General features: G+C 37.5%; 1 protein-coding gene across 2 annotated transcripts in view; it reads right to left on the bottom strand.

Annotated features, from left to right (window-relative positions):
* Positions 1 to 19,645, bottom strand: part of LOC131041116 (uncharacterized) — a 60,041-nt gene extending 40,396 nt beyond the window's left edge. Inside the window, exons 1-5 of one of the 2 annotated variants that reach the window (XM_057974092.1) lie at positions 19,495 to 19,645; positions 18,288 to 18,491; positions 17,853 to 17,909; positions 17,618 to 17,683; positions 7,779 to 7,887 (exon numbers count right to left, since the gene is read on the bottom strand). In XM_057974092.1, the coding sequence (XP_057830075.1) occupies positions 7,779 to 7,887; positions 17,618 to 17,683; positions 17,853 to 17,909; positions 18,288 to 18,479 (424 nt within the window). In that variant the 5' untranslated portion in view covers positions 18,480 to 18,491; positions 19,495 to 19,645. The remainder of the gene's footprint in view (positions 1 to 7,778; positions 7,888 to 17,617; positions 17,684 to 17,852; positions 17,910 to 18,287; positions 18,492 to 19,494) is intronic. The other variant, XM_057974093.1, reaches the window with a different exon arrangement.
* Positions 19,646 to 19,858: the final 213 nt, after the last annotated feature.

The following is a 19,858-nucleotide window of genomic DNA, read 5'->3' as shown; positions in this document are numbered from 1 at the left end:
GATGGACCAAGGGTGTCATAAAATGACAACAGTATGGATTATGAGTTTCACAATAAATCAGACACAATGTTCCACCATTTAATCTAAACACTTAAAACAATATCAAGATTAACTTGAGAAGATAAAAAAAAAAACATGCAAGAAGCTTCAAGGATTGAATAAGAACACCATAACTTCAATGCTTTTATTAATCCAATGGCAAAGTAGCAAAAATTCTTCAAATCTTTCTCTTATCCCTCTTGAAATACTCTCTCTAATTCTTCTAGCTTTTCTACTTTCTAAGTTTCAATTTTATAACTCTCTCTCTAACTATTACAAATGAAATGAGTTGGAGTTTATATAACACACCCCAAGTACAATGAAGGGCCGAGATCTAATGGAGATCAAGGGCCAAGATTCAGCCACCTAAACCCTAATTAGGGTTTGATACAAATAAAACCCTATCAAGATAAACATTATCATGAAATCAACCAATGAGAAAATGATATGAGCTGGCACAGAAATCAAGGAAGCATCCTCCAATGAGAAAGAGCTGTCAAGTAGGATCATAACAAACAATCTTCTAGAATCTTGTTCCCTTTCTCTTCCATTTTGGTATATTCAATGAATCTAGTCGTTATACCCTCTATCTCAGTCATTGGAACTTCTGGTAGAGTCTTCAACTGTTCTTCCATGTGCATGACTTCCTCAAAGGCTTTGACGATAGCATTCTCCCATTCAGGTTCAAGATCTTTTGTTTTGCTAGCAAATATTATGAGTGCGAGCATATCATCCAAATGTTTTTTGGTGATCATTCCATCAATTCCATGAAAAATAACTTTTATTCTTTCCTCCAATTCTTTGGCTTCTATAATCATTCCAGGGTCGATCTTCTTCTCCAAGACGATTTGTGCTACTTCCACTATCTTATCATGAATAAGATGCATATCATCTTGAACTTGACTACATCGATTAACAATATCCTCAAAAACGATCTTCTTTGTGCGAAGTAGACTACTCCAATGTAGAGAGCTAGGCGTAGGTCCTTTTCTTCTTATTTTCTCTCTTGTTAAGACTTCCCTCGGTGTTTTCCTTATTACTTGCAAAACTGGGATGACAAAATCTCTGGTATGAGCAAATGCCTCAAAAGTTTCTATGAGGACATGAGTCCTTCCAAGGACTTTATCACTGTATCAAGTGTCTTCATCATATCCCTCATAAACTTGCTAACTTTTGCATAAGAGTCTTCTATCCATGTGTCCAGCTATGCTGAATTCCTCATCTCCTCCATATGATCAACTGATTCCAAAGGAAGCAAAGGTAGTGGTGTACTGTGTAACTGCTAGATCATGTTGTCTCAATGGTTCTTTGAACTGTTGGAAGTAGTTTCTCCACACACTTATCTCCTTTTCTAGCCTTTTATTCTTCTCTACTTCCATTCTAAGAATATCATTAACTACCTTTAATGAATCATTCACATCACCTATGGCTTGCTCGGAGGTGAGTGGACCCAAATCATTAGTCTCTATATCATATTCATTCGTTGTGATTCCATCTTCATACTTGTCAACCATCGGAGTAGCTATTTGTATCTTCCAAGAACCTGAATCATCTCTTATCACCTTAGACATCTTCATAGCTTTCTTCTTCTTTTCAGTAATCCCTTGAGTCTGACTTAGGAGGCTATCTAAGTCGTATGTTGGTTCTTTATCAACTGCTATCACCTCCTTCGCAAGCTGCTCTCTAGGCCATGTAGGGATAGACAATCTTGCCTCATCTACTTGCATTTCTTCAAGCAATTGTTCATCTCTACGTGGGGACGTGGTCTTGTCACCGTCTTCTTCTTCATCTACATCATTCTCTTGAATGTGAGGAGTGAGATCCTTTTGTTCTTATGATAGCTTTTCTTTGCCTTTATCATTCTGAACAGTAGATTCCATTAATTCATCTACTCCTTGACTCAATTCTTTATCTATCCTTTGTTCTTCATGTCTTTCATTCTGATTCACCTCTTCTTCATGCCTAGCGGAAATACTGGAAGGGTGATCGGAATTTGATTTATGCTTCTTCCTTGATGACTCCTTTTCTCTTTGAACCTCTTGAGTGAGTTGATTGGGAAGCACTTCCACTCGCACTTGCATCATCTTCATTGTCTATCCTTGCTTCTAAGTTGAATGTCATTGTTATATTCTGCTCTTTCAATTTCTGATGCTAGATGCCTATCCATTTGTGGGTGTAACCTAGCACTTGTTTCATCAGCTCCTTCAAATCTGTAACTTCCATCTCAACCCAATATATCTTGATCTCCTTGTTTTCCTTCTCATAGGTGGGTTGAAGATACTTGCCACCATCCTGTGCTTGATTGGCAACACGCTTGCATTTCCAGATGAAATCAAGGGGTAGTTTGGAATGCATCTTCTTCTTCACTTCTAAATCATCTTGAACATTCGTCCAAAAGTCTTCTAGTTGCCATTCATGTTTATACTTCTTTCCCACAATTCCTCTCACATTGTCATATGGATCAAAGTAATCTCTAGGAGTGAATGGCGCGAGTGAATCGAGAGATAACTCCTCTTCAGCGTTCTCAGCTACTTGAAGGGAAGGACACACTTCAATAGAGTCTCCAAGTGAAATAGGAAAAGAGATACCAGTTCCATGTTTGTACCTATGTGCCTTGACATATGCTGCTAACTGTCTTACCACCTCAAGTAGCACTATTATGTCTGTCGAATAGCGTGGCAACATGTAGGGAGGAGAAGGACATCCTTGAACTCTAATATAGGTGAACTTTGGGAATTGAATGAACCATGCACCATATTGTTGAACCAATGCTTGTGCTCCTCGAGAGAGTCTTTGTTGAATTCCACCTTGAAGCAACCTTGTGATGTGCATAGTGAATGCATCGTTCACTCTCCTATAATGGCGCTTAGTCGGATGATGAAGTTGTGTATAACACTCATACACTTTTAGTTCTTCTGGTCCTCCTCCAATTACGCCTCTATACACCAGTCCAACATACTCGTAGTTCCTTGCAAGCGAGTATATAACATAGGAACTCATGTAGAATGTCCTAGTGCGCATTAGTCTTCTCAGCTGCACATCGATATTGTTGCTAATGAGTCTCGCCCAATTGATTGCATTTTTAACACGGTGACTGTCTCTATGAAGAAAAACATCCATTCCTCGAAGTATGAAGCCTTAGGTGCACCCACCACATGATGAACTAGAGTGATGAAGTCTCTGAATTCATCCTTGAAGTCTACTCTGTGTAATCTATCAGGCATTTTGCTCTTACCACCTCTACTCTTTGATAACCAAAACTTGTTGATGATCCTTAAACAAGCATCTGGATCATCATCATAGGCTGACTTAACTCTGTCTACACTCACGTAGATCATGTCTTTAGGCTCACGTAGATGAAATGCTTCACTAATGGCTGACTCTGAAAGGTAAGCAAGTACTCTTCCATCTTTCACCACTATCCTTCTTGAGTGAGAATCATAGTGTTGAGCGCATTCAACAATCAGCTCATAGCATTGCACCGCAGGAGGGAAGCCAGCTGCATTTACAATCCCGCTATCCACCATCTTTTTCGCTGTAGCCGTAGGTTCGTTGTATACAACGAGCTCCGGAACTTCTTGATGTTAAATTTTCCAAGATTGGTATCTCCTATATTGCTCCATTGAGATGTGATCTCGGTTTCCAATGCATCGCTCCTTGAATCTTCTTTGATGAGTGCTTGACGATTTGCAGCTCCACTAGGCTTAGGTGCCACCATTCTTCACCTATAAGGTAAGTATAAGTTACGGATATGGTGAAGAGTGTCTCAAATGTTAATTTTAAACCTATTAGACGTTTAGAATTATAGTACAATATTGATTCAAATCAATCTTTAATTCTAATGAATCTGAAATTAAATGCTCAATAAGACTGATTTTCCTCCCTATCTGCACTTAATGAATAAAAGAGGTCTAAATTAATCACTATTTGCTTCTAATCAGACCTACTTTAATTTCCTATTAGTCAAAATATAACACTCACCTCTGATTTTTTTAAATCAACCTGGAATTTGATCAAAAGGTGACTGATAAAATCAAGGAGTTCACTGTAACTGGACAATTTCGCCTTGTGAAGGATAAATTTGCTACAAGTTGAGATGTATTTTGCTGCTCAATGATGGAATTCGCTCCTCTAAATCACTGGGTCTGCACCTCGAATGCTGATTGACTTCTATGATCTGCTGTTGAAGTTCGCTACCTTTCACTTATGACAACTCAAACACACTAACTCGCATTCATTCAAGGCTTTAAAGACAAATTCGATCCAAGGGAAGAGCACATGAAGTAGATTTCGCTCCAAAGGAGGAGCACTTGAAGTGATCTTCAAACTTGAAATTAAACTTGCTCTTATTCACTTCCCTTTGTTCAATGGGCTCAGACCTTAAGTCTTTTAACCATTGATTTATGAAAACATGTCAAACTAACCTTAAGAAAGGCTTTTAGGAGAATTTCGCTCTGAGACTTGAGCACATGAAGTAGAATTCGCTCCTACTGGGGAGCACTTGAAGTGGATTGAAATTTGTCATTTAGCACTTTCTTGTTTACTCTCCTCCATTCCATTCATTCAAGTTTGTTGAAACTAGGCTTAATGTGCATTCTATGAACAATTTCGCTCCAAGAGGGGAGCACTTGAAGTGATTTTCACTCCAACTAGGGAGCACTTGAAGTGACTAGAGAATGCATCTTTGAGTTTAATGATTAAAGATAATCTCATCACTTTATGCCTTAGTTTATGCTTCCGTACACCAAAAGACCTCAGCACTTGCCTCGAATGTAATTTCGCTCTCAACCCAAGGCAATGGAAGGAATTTCACTCTGAGAAAGGAGCATTTGAAGTTTTTCGCTCCTAGAGAGGAGCACTTGAATGTGGCCCTCACTAACAATCTCTCTTTGTTCCTTAGTTGAATCCATGATAAACTTGAGTTCTTCTATGATCAAAATGTTGTTAAAGGCTCATAAACTCACTCACTTTCCTCAAATATAGCTCAAGAAGTCCACATCGCTCCCAACTATGGGCAATGGAAGCAAATTTCGCTCCAACCAAGGAGCACTTGAAGTTGAAATTGCTCCAAAGAAGGAGCACTTGAATTTGCTTACATGCCTGACTTAATTCAAGGTTATGGATCCTGCAATGCATTCCCTGTTCAAATTGAAACATTAGACGTATGTTGAGCGACTTAGAGAGTTTGGAAAGGATTTCGCTCCTAATGAGGAGCAATAGAAGCAAAATTCACTCCTACTAGAGAGCAATTGAAATTTTCATATACTTAATCAAAATTTGCTCCCAAAAGTCACCTTTCACCGAGATGCATATGAGTCACTCAGATGACAAAAGGAACACTTGCATTGCTGATTAGATTTAGACTTTTAAGGATTCCTCCATCAAACCTCTTCCTCTGTATGCTCAATTTGACTTCTCCATTTTACCATTTTGCTATTGCAGACCTTGAGCAATTGAGCTGACAACCACCCTCACCACTCACTCAAGCATGCAAGAGAAACAATAGACCAAGAGGGACTAGGACATAAAAAAAAAGGGGGGTCCCCATTTTGATGGGGCGATGTGTGAAATGGTCACAACAGGTATTACTTGTACTAGTTTGGAACTATTAATCTGCTGTTCTAGGAACAAGCAACCTCGGGAAAAGAACAAGACAACTTGCATTCAAAGTGTTTGACAAAATGTCAACACACTAAAATCAGAAATTTAGGGATATTAAGGTTAATTTAGATGGGGATTATTACAATAAGTTCAGAGAGGCAATTGTGGGATTATAAAAAGAATTCTATTCCACAAAATTCAGCATTGATCTAACTAAAGAGGGTTTTTGTATATATGTGAGTAAAGACATATAATACCAACTTTAAAATAGATGTGTAAAAAAAACATGATAGCTACAATATATGATTTATATATACCATTATGTGAGTTGTAAACTTTCCATATCAAGATCTTATCTTGAATTGTTACTAAGTAAACTAGTGACTGTTTGGCTAGGATTTGTTTCCCTATATCTTATGCATTCCAGCGGGCATGACATTACTTTGCTGCCGACAAAGAGATAGATGCCACTGTTGAATTTTGTGGCTTCCTGACCCTGTTTCTACTAACAAATAATGACATTTCAAGTCTACCTCTTTCTAAGAATATGATGCTAGAGAAGAAAATGTGTGCTAAGGATTAGAGACTATTGCACTTTTGTTGGTTAGTGATTTAAACAATAGATACAAGAGAAAATGGTGAACCTTGTTAAATTTTCTTTGAAGTATGATCAGCTTGACCATTTTATTAAACAAACCAGCAAACTGATCATAATTTCTCTATTGAAGGATAAAGCTCAAATGAGGGATCCTGTCTCAAATCTCAAAATGCACCTTGCCTTGGAGACCTTAGGATTTCCTTGAGAAGCCCCATTGAAATTCGATTCTAGTCTTCCACACCGTGAACCATCCATTTTCCATTCTTTCTTTTCTCCAAAGAGCGAGCCAACTTCATATTCAAGCTTCATGGGCACCTGAGTAAAGTCCATACTTTACTTGCCTTATGCTCCCAAAGAGTGAAGCATCACCTCCTTTTATTCCAGACTTTGACATATAGAACTTCACATATGCCTTCTTCTATCCTTTTTATGATTAATCCCACTGAGGAGCATTTCTCTTTGAAAATTCTACTGTTTTATTCTTTCCAGATCTGCCAGATGGCCATTGCAGGGCTTGCAGTCCACAAACCAGACCACATAGAACCATGAAAGAGCTTTAGCCAACCACAAAAAACATCCAGGATATGCTTTGGAAAGCCCCTATCCAGAATCCACATAACACACAAACACACATATATATCGGGAATTGAGTTATAGAGTAAAATTTATATACACAGATTATGGAATCTCAACTTTTCCCAGCCAGCATAACTTCTGCATAACTCATCTGTAAACCAGAAAGAAAAGTACTTCCTGATAATATACATACATGGTAAGTTGTCAGTTCTGGTAGGGAGCACAACCTGGACATTCCTGGGCACTCTCGTGCACACATCCAAACTGTAGCACTCCTGGAACAGGCACAGGACCATATAGAATGTGCTTGATGTGATTTATATATATATACATATCACATAAGGTAGCAAGCACTCATCAAGCACATTTTACGCCTCAAATTCAACCTCCTGAGTTATTTCTTTGAAAGGAATTACTTTGACTACACACTATTCTTTCCTTTTTAATGAAAGCACTTAAAATATTCAATTAAAAAATGCCCTGCTCAACCTCTCAAAACATCTACTTTTGGCCTAAAATAATAAAAAGCTCAATAATAAGCACTTGTTGCATTAAATGGTGACTCTCCTAAATCTTGCACATACAGTTGTTAAAGAAAGATGACTCTTAAGAGGCATTTGATATGATATACATATGTTTCGAAAAAGAAACATCAAATGTTCAACCTTGTTACAAATATGCTTGCTTCTTTTCACTCTCTTCAAGAGAAACAATCCATATTCTAGATGAGCAATGGATAGAAGGTAGAATCAAATATTTACTTCTGGGTCAGTATAGATGATTGCTGTGTGGGAGAGAGTAAAGAGAATGAATGTTTGCTAAGGCATTCTTCTCTATTCCCCTAAAGGCTTCCTTTGGAATGTGCCAGCTATCTTAATATAATTATATCAACTACAAAATTACTTCAGCAACCAGAATAAAAACTTAGAAGACATAATGTTTGAAAACAAGAACTAGACCTTACCTTGACTTGTCTCTGTTAAAATACACATAGGGACAATATCAGCAGACATGTTTAAGGAATAGCTCTTTGGTGCAGTTACAGATCCATTTGCCATCAACTCCATCATAAACTGCATACATAAACAATTCAACACATAAAGACAGTGAGCATCAAGAAGAATACAAAATGAAAATGTTACAAAATATATACTAAAAACACATCTTAATTTATTTTACTAGTTCCCACCCATCAGACTTTTTATACATTCTTACTGTTGGTATTTTGGTATGGTTTTGTCATTGATGTCAACACCTACTGAAGCACTAGCACTTTGGAGATCCAGCAACATTCACCGGCAAGCGAGTAACTATTGCACAGTTACTGGTATATGGTTCACCGGCAGGATATAATGTTCACCGGTACCTGGAATGATATGGGAGACACTTGATAATGTCGAAGACATCGTATGGACACTTTGTTTTGAAGAATTGATCATTGGTATATTCATATTTACATATTTGCTTTTACCGGCAAATAGGTCCAGGGTTATCTAGGGTTACACCGGCAGGTTTATCTTTTCCAGATCAGCATGGCACGCTATGGAGATGATTTATTATTGTTGTAAATGCATTAAGCCAACATGTTTAATCGGTTATTGCATCGGATATTATATTGTATGTAAAATGTTTTTATTGTAATATCTTGTAGAGCTGACCTACTAAAATTGGTCTTAGGTTATGGTATAAATGTAAGATCTTATTTGTAAGATCGAATGTGGAATGCGAAGAAGAGTTGTGTGAAGGTATATGCGAGATTAAGCAGAGGTATACACGAAGACATCATTTCAAGGTGAAGTTAGGTTTTTGTAGAAGCATATCAGCATTACACCGGTACTGAATCCAACATATGAAGATGCTATTTTGTGCAATACATTCTTATTGGATTTAACCATCCAACTGCAGTCAGTGTGACTCCCATTTTGTGACTGAGCAGTGAGCTCTAGGCTGTTGGCCTTTCTGCATGTGCAGACCCCATTTATGTACACTTACTATCTACAGTAGTATCATCTGATTGTGGGTAAGGTTTCCCACCGTGGTTTTTCCCCTTACAGGGTTTCCACGTACAAAATATTGGTGTTATGTGTTGTGGATGACTCTATGTTTATGTTTCATGCATTAATCTTTACCGATATAGCAATTTACTGTTAACACTGTCTACCGGCACACTTAACTGGTTTACCGATATTAAGCATTCAGTTGGTTAATTGGTTTTTGGTTTAAATTTATTAGACAACTGATTCACCCCCCCACCCCTCTCAGTTGTCTCCAGGACCTAACACTTACCATAACATGGACCTAAGAAACAAAATGAAATTTAGTCTCCTTTGGTCATATGTAGAATTTATGCACACCTATAGCACCAGATTTGCTGTATTTTGCTTTAAAAGTCAGAAATTGCAAAAATTATGTCATCTCATTCCCACAGAACAACTTTACAGAATTGAAGTCTCATGATTTTATCTAGAGCCCACCATGTAAAATTCAGTTTCAATAATACTGATAAATCCTCTCATTCAAAATATAAATAGAACAATGTTTCACTTTATAAAGTAAACACTGGATGAAAGAACCCAACATCACTGGAACGATTGGAGACGAAATTTTTCAAATCTGTCTATCTAAGCTATGGTAATGATTGACAATGGCTTACTTAGCAGGAAGATTGCAAAAGTTTTGACACCTCTATCGTATCCCCACTGTATTATAGAAAAGGTTCCATGGAAATTTGGAAGTTCCAGCAGCAGTCAGAAGGCAACTTTTGCATTTGGTCCTAAGATGTACCAAGAACTTCACCTAGAATCCAATGAGTCCTTAATATTATTATTGTGCCTATTAAACCTCCAAAATGGACAATAGGCAACATTACTTATATTTTATGGTGATGCAAAAAAACAAAGCCATTAATTATAAACAGGATATTTATTGAAAAAATCAATAGAACACAATATTTTAATATTCTACTTAAAACAGGATACAATCGCAAAGAGGTTCATCTCCTTACATAGAGATTGGAGAATGAAACCTTCCAAATGGATAAACACTACATGACTCAAAGTTTAAAATAGAAAAACTTGTCTTCGGACATGTAGTGTCGCAGTTAAAACACTTTGTTGGCAAAGCGGCCACCAAGGTTCAAACCCCTGCTGGGCCATTGTGCTCGCAGGCCTTGTGACTTCGCTGGGCCATTGTGCTCACGGGTTTGAACAAGTGAAGTGTGGGAATGAGGTCCCCCATTTGTGGCCTCACCAGTTCATAACTCCGGATCAAAATCATGTGGAGCTCGAGGGCGTGTCATGCCAGCATAGCCGTTCACGTTAAAAAGTTTACCAGGCATTAAATTTAAAAAGAAAAAAGAAAAAAAAAAAAAACTAAAATAATAGAAATAAAACTTGACACTAAGGTGAATTTCTTACAGCTGTAAGCTTGTCTTTTTAATAATTTAATATTATTCTGATAATAGTTTCCAAGCATTACTTATAGAGACAAATTGAAAATGTTTCTTTTGAAGCATCTAAGACTAAGGCTGAAGTCCCATGGAGGGAGGCTTCCTAAAAAAATTCAGTTGGTGCTGCTGAAATTTTTTAGAATTATTTAAAGTGGGTGGTCTCATGAATTTTGTAATATAATTCAGGGTTAAGAGTTTAAGTTCCAAAATTTATGGAAGCTGGTGGTCTCATGACTTTTGTAATTTAACATACTCAATTCACGTGAGTAAATAAACATTAAAAAATAGGGAAGTTGGTGGGGCAATTTTTAGCCCCTCACCTTTTCCACCCGCTCAAATCTGCAGCCCTAAAAAGTAGGGGCTGCTATTTTTAAGGAGAAGATTTCAATTAAACCTGTAGCAATTTTTTTCTGACTTCATGGGATCTCCCCCTCTTTAAAAATAGATTCTAATGCCCCCCTCATGTTATACCAGCCTTATTAGAATATTTAATTATATTTTAGTCACCTATATTTAGTTCCTTGTTTAATGGTCATTTAACTTTTTAGTTATTTAGCTTTTAAGTTTTATTTAGCATTTAGCTATTTCTTTTTAGTTAATTAGCTTTTAAGCTTTTTAGTAGTTCACTTTAAACGACTTGTTCTTAATTTAGAACGTCATCCTTGTAATCTCTTTATATACGCTTGTATATTGTTGAATAGATTATCCGATTATTGAATCATTCATTCAATTTATTTTTCATGGTATCAGAGCGGGTCGATGGGATCCTTTAAAGTTTGGCAAAATTTTTAATAAAAATTCATGGCCTTCTTTCTGGAATATTTTCCAGATTTTTTAAATTGTTTTTTAATAAAAAAACGGTTTTGCTTTTTTGAAGGCTTTTTGAGGGTTTCTGGTTCGTGGGCGAATTTCTTTGTGCTGGGCAGTAGTTAATGTTTTTTTAGGGTTCTAGAGATTTTCGGCCTTGGAACCTGGAGGTTTTTTTTGCAGATTGAAAATTTTCTTAGGGTTTCTGCAATTTTCGACCAGGATTTTGACCCTTCAGTTCAAGTTGAAATTTTACTCTGGTTGCAGATTCTTGGTGGGTTTTTCGAGACCTCAACTGGGTCATCATCAGATTTTTTTGGGTGCATCGTTTTCTATGCCTCGATTTTTTAGCCATCGGATCTGAATTTTGATTTTAGATTCTTGGTGGGTTTTTCGAGAGCTTTTCTAGGTTGATCTCAGATTTTTCTGGTTGCCTCGTTTTCTGTGCCTCAAATTTTGTGCCAACGAATTTGCCTTGGAATTTAAAAACAGTCAACAATTTCTTCTAATTCTGTGGGCGCTTGAATGAATAATTCAATAATCGGATAATACCCAAGTGTTGTTTTTCAGAAAACTATGTTGCTCCACTACCATAGCCTTTTCCCATTCAGGTACACCTTTAGCCTCTGTATATGTTTGAGGCTCATAAATACTGTGAATGTTGGCCATAAGAGCAAAATTAACTGTGTTGCTTGCTCTTACCTCTAACTAATCTACCCTCAATGAGCTCATCATCATGAAGATCACCAATGGTCTTGGCCCACCACTTATGCCGGAGAGTAGAAGTACCAACATTTGCTGCAGGATAAAGAGTGCCTATAATATCTGAAGCAAGCTCCTCTGGATGTGGATCGAGAAGATCTTGAGGAAAGTCAGGGGGTGCAATGTCATGCCTGGGAGACCCCACAACTTCAAAGTCAACTAAATCCCTCCCATCAGGTGGAGCTAAGGGAAGACGAACACCCATACTTACAACCTTTGGAGGGTGATCCTCAATGCTCAAATGAGGAGAGGAAGGCTGAAAAGGCCCTCTTTCTTCATCAAATACTACATCTCGACTAAATATGAGGTGATTAGTGTCTATATCAACCAACCGATATGCCTTGTGGTTGTCACTGTAGCCGATGAACATCAATTTCTGACTCTTTGGATCCAGTTTGGTGCACGTGGCATCTGGAATCCAAACATAAGCTGTAGAGCCAAAAACTTTCAAATGACTAATTTTGGGCTTCCTGCCAGACCAAGCTTCCTCTGGAGTCATCTTCTTAACGGCCTTTGTGGGAGACCAGTTCAGAAGGTAGACTGCAATGAAGACCACTTCCGCCCAAAAGTGTTTTGGAACATTTCTATGCTCCAACATAGACCGAGCCATCTCAGTGACTGTACGGTTCCTACGCTCAACAACACTGTTCTACTGTGGGGTGTAAGGTGTGGCAAGCTGATGCTTAATGCCATGTGATGCACAAAACTTGGTGAACTCTGTAGAACAAAATTCCACTCCATTGTCGAACCGAAGAGTGACTATCTGACAGCTAGACTCTTTTTCCACTAAGACCTTAAACGTTTGAAACATGGTGAACACCTCTGATTTCTGCTTAAGAAAATAAACCCACATGCGTCTGCTAAAATCATCAACAAATAATAGAAGATACCTGCATCCAGTGACTGATGGAGTGTTCATGGGACCACAAATGTCTGCATGAACGAGTTGCAAGACCTTGGATGCTCTCCAAGCATCTCCATTTGAAAACGGAGTCCTTTGTTGCTTTCTAGCTTGACACGCTCCGCAAACTCCATGATTCCAAGTTTGAATCTCAGGTAATCCTACGACTAGATCCTCTCGAACCAACTGAGAGAGATAGTGGACATTGAGATGCCCATATCACTGATGCCAAAGAGTGCTGATGGAAGTACTCCTAGCTGCCATGGTGAGCTCTTGAGAACCAATAGAATCAACAAGTCTATAAAGACCATGATCCTCAATACCAACTGCAACTGTAGTGCGAGTCTCCCTGTCAACAATGTTGCACTTGTGCAACCCAAAGACGACATCCAGCTGTGGTGAATGCTGCATAATCTGACTGACTGACAGTAGATTGAGCTTCATACCAAGTACAAAGTATACATTGAGGAATATTAAATCCCTCCCACCAGATGAAATCTGAACGTTGCCCTTGCTGACAACAGTATACTCTTCGCCTCCACCAAAGATCACCAAATCAGTGAAACGCATGTACTCTGTAAACCAATCCCGACAATGTGTGAAATGTCGAGAGGCTCCAAAGTCAATGTACCAGGCTGATGATTGAACATCACCAGAGGAGGTTTGGGCCATGAACGCATAGAAGGCAGATTCCTTCTAATCAGGATGCGTGGCAGAATTGGCTTTCTGCTTGGACCCTCCCTGTTTGGATTGTTGGGATGCTATCAATTTTCGACAATCTTTCACCAAATGGCCATATATATGACAGTAAGAACACTGTAAGCTCTTCTTTTTGGAAGACTGTTGAGGTTGACCTTGACCTTGTCCTTTCTGCTGGAAGGACGAAGCTTTACCCTTGTACTTATGCGAAGCTGAGGCTGTGAAAGCCTCTTCAGTGGATGAACTAGCGTTGCTTCCAAACTGCTGCTTCCATCGACCCTATTGTAGCAGCTTATTGCAAAGATCAGGAAACTTCAAATCAACACTAGTAGAGGAGATATTGAGCGTATCAATGAAATGCTCGTAGGATCTGGGAAGGCTTTTCAGCGTGATCACTACCATATCCTCTTCCACCATGGTTCGGCCTATAGCTTCTAACTAATCACGGATGTCCTTGATCTTCGTAAGATGTGCCTGGATAGATGACTTCTCATCCATCATGATAGAAAACAACATATTCTTCAGAAAGAAAGCTCGACTCTTGTCGAACGTTTCATGAAGATCCTTTAAAAGATCCCAGATCTCTTTTGCTGTTTTACCTAAAGGCACCTGTGGGAGTTGATAATCTGTGACGGAGAGTTTGATAAGCATGACAGCCTCTCGATTCTTCACATCATCTTTGTCTTGATCTTCACCTGCTGTTGTAGGACACGATTCCTTGCCCAAAACAAGCTGATCAAGGCAACGAAACTCAAAGATGGTAAGCATACGTTGTTTCCAAGTGTTGTAGTTATGGCCTAGGGTTTCTGCCCTATTTTTTTGCCTTTTTTGGGGAAAAAAAATCGTCAATATTTTTCTGGTTTTTTTTTTACAAAAAAAAAAACAAATCATGGGTATTTTTTTATTTTCTGCAAATTATTATTTTTTTTAATTATTTTCAGGTTTTAAGTTTGCAGAAAATTTTAATTTATGGGTTTCTTCCAAACCTCGAAATTCACACCTTACAATTCGTGCCAGAATTCTCCTCCAGGGTTTCAGATTTTTTGTGCAGCTGCTTCTATTTTGATTTTTGAATCAGATTCTTCTGTCTCATGCTTTCACTAGGTTGACCTCGTTCAACCTCCATTTTTGTGATGGCATCTTTGACCAACATTATGTTGCAACACAATCAAAAGTTCAACAACAGCCACAACACTTGGAAACAGTGCATGTTCACGATATCTAAATATCGTTGCCTTGATCAGATTGATTTAGGCCAGACCTCGTCTTACAAGTCCCAAGGTTTTCGCGAATTTTTTCCTGAAAAATTGTCTATCGATTTCTGATTTTTTCCACAAAAAAATCATGGGAGGGTTTTCACGATTTTTTCCTCAAAAATTGTTCATGGGGTTTATAATTTTTCCTTAAAAATCATCTCATCTGTAATCCGCGATATTCGCGTAAGATTTTAGTTATCTGGGTTTTATCGTTTTTTTCCACAAAAACGATGATTTGTAACCTCAGATTTCTTGGTTTTTTTATTTTCTCTTCAAAATCGTAAATTCTCTTTTCAAGGGTTCCCATTTCAAGGTTTGACGGTTTTTTCCTCAAAAATCATGCTTTGTTGCAGTCAGTTTGGGTCGCCCCTGCCAAGGCGAACATTTGCAACCGTGGTATCTTGCAGTTAGTTTTGGAGTTGGTACTTTTCTGCAAAAGGGTTTGCTGATTTTTTCCTCAAAATCATTGTTTCAGGCTTCAATAATTCGTGTGTGCCAGATGTCTAATTCGCGTGTGAAGGCTACATTAGCTTGGATGGCTTTTGGTATTCTTGGTCATTAACACTTTTCCGTTCCAAGGAGGGTCTCCACCACAGCAGAGTGTTCTTTTCATTTGTGATCAAAAGACCTGCAGTGTCTTCTGTAGGGTAGTTAGTAGATAGAATATTTAATGGTCATTTAGCTTTTTAGTTATTTAGCTTTTAAGCTTTATTTAGCATTTAGCTTTTTCTTTTTATTTAATTAGCTTTTAAGCTTTATTTAGCGTTTAGCTTTTTAGTAGTTCACTTTAAACGACTTGTTCTTAATTTAGAATGTCGTCCTTGTAATCTCTTTATATATGCTTGTATATTGTTGAATAGATTATCCGATTATTGAATCATTCATTCAATTTATTTTTCAAGCCTAAGAGCCTTGATGGCCTTATTGCTGCTTCAGAATGACACACCTGACAAGAGGTCAAAGATGCCAACTCTGTGCTGCACAGAGACAGCTCTCAGAGAGGTAAACGTGAAACCTGCATCTCAGACAAGCATGGAGGTTCGACTTACCAAGCATAGGAACAAGTCCAAAGTTCCACTCGACAAACCCAACTGAGAATATTACCTGTGGTTGTAATGGTTCTAAGAAACACCCAACAGTATAGAAACCTGCATGACTACAGCTTTATCAATTCATGCAGGAATCTCCAAAAAAGTTCAGCTTCCTCTTCTGATTCTGCTACTGAACTATTGCAGAAATCAAAGGCTAGTTTGATCACTAATCTACCTCCTTTCTACAGCCTGTGTGGTCAAAGGGAGAGGAATTGAAAGAATAAAAACAGAGGAAGGGGTCAGAGAAAGACAACACACAGGGTGATGCACCAAAAAGACTCATGTACCAGATAGCCCTCTCTATACCATTCAACCATCCATTAACTTTATATGTAGATTATGGCTGGAATAATTCAACCCACAATTATAAAAAATGAAACACATACAATAACACTTTCAAGTCAGAGAACACTCTCCAGGACAAGATGTTAGGGAACAAAATAAAAGAGCACTTCTATTCATCAAAAAGCTAAATATATTTACAACAGGGTAAAGCCCATTATTAATGCGTACAAGTTGGTTCTGAATCATCACAAACGCAGCAATCGGAGCCCAAAATGAAAAACAAGAAGAAAGAAGAAAGGAACATGCCACGTGATGCAGAGCACCTGATTGATGATCTGGGAACATGCCAAATCCATAGTTTGAAAGAAGCAGACACGAATGGTTGATGATTTACAATCTCCTTCCCATTAGAATACGGCAGTCATGGCTCTAGGTGAGACTATCAGCAAAGATGGTGCATAGTGGTGCCTTGGCAATTGTAAGATACAAAGTTACAAACCGTCATTGAGAATCTGCAAATCTAGTGCATCAAATGGAGCTCACAAATGAAACTTCAGTAATGATGGACACTTAGAGCCATTACTAAGCATGATAGCATGTGAGGAGCACACTCTAAGAACCATCTGCAGTTGGGCAAATAAGTATCCGTTTGTGATGTGAAGATAGATGGGGTGGGCTTTTACCACTAGAGGGAAGGAAAGTTGCAAACATGGAAAAACTGCTCAATGGTTTTTATTGTTGAAGAGATCTCCTAAAGTATGGAGGAGAAAAGTTGAAATAGGTCCTGCAACATGGGCCGCTTAGCTGAAGTGAAGATTCACACCATCTGATCATGCAAACAAACGGCCAGCAAGAGCCAACTCTGCCAGACTGTCAAATAGGTTGAAAGATCTGTGCCATAGAAGAGAGGAAAGCAGCATACTAACATGCAAGACAATCCCACCAGAAAAGAGAGAAGTGGTATTTCAAAGCAAAGGCCAACCATCTGACAAATGTATGGTGATCTTGAGGTTGAAGAACTTTGTAAAGGGAGTGCAGCTGAAATGCACTACAGACCCATCAGGGCAAATCACGTTTTTAATTTGAACTAAACGGAATGGAGGAATGGATATGGAAGTGGCAGAAGTCATCAAAAGGCTAAGAATATCATAAGCAAAAAAAAATCTGAAATTCTCTATTCACCAAACTCTGTGATTAAATATCAAATTTCAAAATTATTGTAATTTTAGATTTGTTCCAGAGCAACATTAATATTCAGTAAATCCAAATCTGTCTCTCACACATCACATGGAATCTATTTTTATTACTTATTTTTATAGGGCTGTGATTTGAACTGTTATAAAATAAACTGAACAATCCACGACTGTTGTCTGTCATTTACTGATCTATTAGGGCACACATTGGAAATCTTCTGCATGAGTAAGAAAAAGTAAATTTATTTGTTGCATGCCAGTACATGTTCATTAAAAGACACTAAGAAAGGTAATTTGGGCAAGTCAATAAATAAATTCTGCATGAGAATCATACCTGACCTCATAAGTAGTAGATAATTACCTCTGATTTATTGTTCCGAGTTGACTTTTTTGGGTTAGCAGTAGAAGATGTCTCATGTGCTTCAGCCTGCAGCCAATCATGATAAGCCTTTATACAGTATCAAGCTCCTCATGCCAAAGGGTAGACAGATTGATTACTATGAGTCAGTATAAAATATTCTTCTCTGCTCAAGATTTAGTCTGCTCATTTTGATGATTAGAATTAACTTGTACATTGTCTTGTAATAATCGAATACCTTTTTACGTATGTTAGCAGGTGCTGTTGGATCTACAACCTGCAAAAAAATGACAATCTTCACTGTAGATAATTAAGGCATGTATGGGGGGAGTAATTTCAAATTATTCTTATAATCAAAAATCACATTAAGCTAGTAATGACATTTTGTGTTGGTCTTGTAGCAAAAAAGTTGCCACAAAAACAGTAGGGACTTTAAAAAAAATTATTGTAGGTGAGATGGTAGGATTCCGGGAAATTACATTTTCTTGAAGGTGTAAACTAATTATTCTTATTTATAAAACTTTAATAACGATTCTGTAAAGTGGAATACTATAAAACTTAGTCATTAAGTATAAAACATTGAACAGCAATGGGTGCAATGGGAAAGCTAGATATAAATTGCAAAATTAATTAGCAATTGTGAAATATAATAGTACAAAATTCAACAACAAACCTTTACTTCAGCCGATTGATCATTTGTCTTTAGTGGATCAACAGAGACAGTTATTTTGGCTAATGGTTGACCTGCATCACCATATTCTTTCCAAGCCCGAGCAACAACCTGAGGACACTTCATAAGCCATACTGAACGCTCCGCCTTTGAAGTATCAAGTATTGAGGAGATATCATCCAAATTCCCTGACATCTTCTCAGAATCCTACCAAAAAAATGAATTATGTGAATGAGAATTCTCACATGCAAGCAGAGAACTCCTATTAGAGGTAGTTTCTTAGGTCATCGCCATGCAAAACACCAATTCGGTATATGTAACTCCTCATATGCATGCATTTAACCAAGAAAGCGTTTTTTTATTTTTCCATTCACCTTATATTGTTTTAAGGTATACAATCCTTCATCCCTCCAAATTCAAACTCAGAGTATCCATGCTGTTGACATATTCTATAAGGTTTCTTTTCCAAAAAAAATCTACAGCAATCAAAAACATCATTTGTGCAGGCCAAATGTAAAACTGATCATTCAAATTCTTGTAAGGGGAAAGGATCCATGAACACCTTTTTATCATTCAAGAGGCAAAATAGATGTCATCATGTCAAACAAGATGCACTAAAGTGATGAATCATCATGGCTTTTATAATGGAGATTCATGTTCAAATCTCTAGGAGGCTATCATATGCTTTATAAAGAAGATTCATCTTTACATGTCCAGATAACACATTACATGCTAATCAATATAGATGCTGAGAGTTGAAATTGGGTAAACTATCATATCTAATACTGGAGGTGACACCCTGAACTAATGAGGCCAGGTGCAAGTAATGTATGGTTAAGCTTAACAGAAGATATACCCTTAGGGTTTCCAGAAAAAACAATGGGTGTCAGGAGAGAAAATTCCCTTAAGATTTGCAGTTACAGAGATGGGAGGTAGGAGAAAAGAGAGAATTCACCAAATCAAAAACCAAAACTGTTGAAGTATTCCAATTTAAAGGGTTTCTCTCGATTCACAGTACACTGGAATTTCAAACTGAAATTTATGATCAGAAAAGGTTTAAGAACATAAAATACCGAAAGCAAAAACGGAAATCATAATACCCTAAAAACAGGTAATAGATCAAATAATGGCGGATATATTATTTCTATGAACACACAGCAGTTTATAACGTAAATTCAAGGACAGATTTAGAGGGATTTCAGCTGCTTACAGTATGAATATTAGTACATATATCTAGCAAAAATTGTGGCGCTGCGATCCGCCCTGCTCCTGTGTAACGTTTTCGAAAAGAGCCAACTGCTTAAATCGTAAAGTTTTAATATTCTTTACGTCAACACTTACTGCTTAAATCATTAAAGGTTTATTATTCCTGACATTAACAATTACTGCTTAAATCGGAACAACTAATTTACAAATGTGATTTAAAATTTTAAGTTAAGAATTAGTATTATTTATTTAATTGTACTTGCATTAAAAGGTTATGCCTATTGTAATTTATATAGAATATCTTATAATTTTCACAATTTAGTTTATAATTGAATTTATAAACACTTTAATAAAAATTTGATAGTATG

The sequence above is a fragment of the Cryptomeria japonica genome, chromosome 9 (genome assembly GCF_030272615.1).
Source record: "Cryptomeria japonica chromosome 9, Sugi_1.0, whole genome shotgun sequence".
NCBI classification, from domain to species: domain Eukaryota; kingdom Viridiplantae; phylum Streptophyta; class Pinopsida; order Cupressales; family Cupressaceae; genus Cryptomeria; species Cryptomeria japonica.
This window is presented reverse-complemented; position numbering and strand designations above follow the sequence as displayed.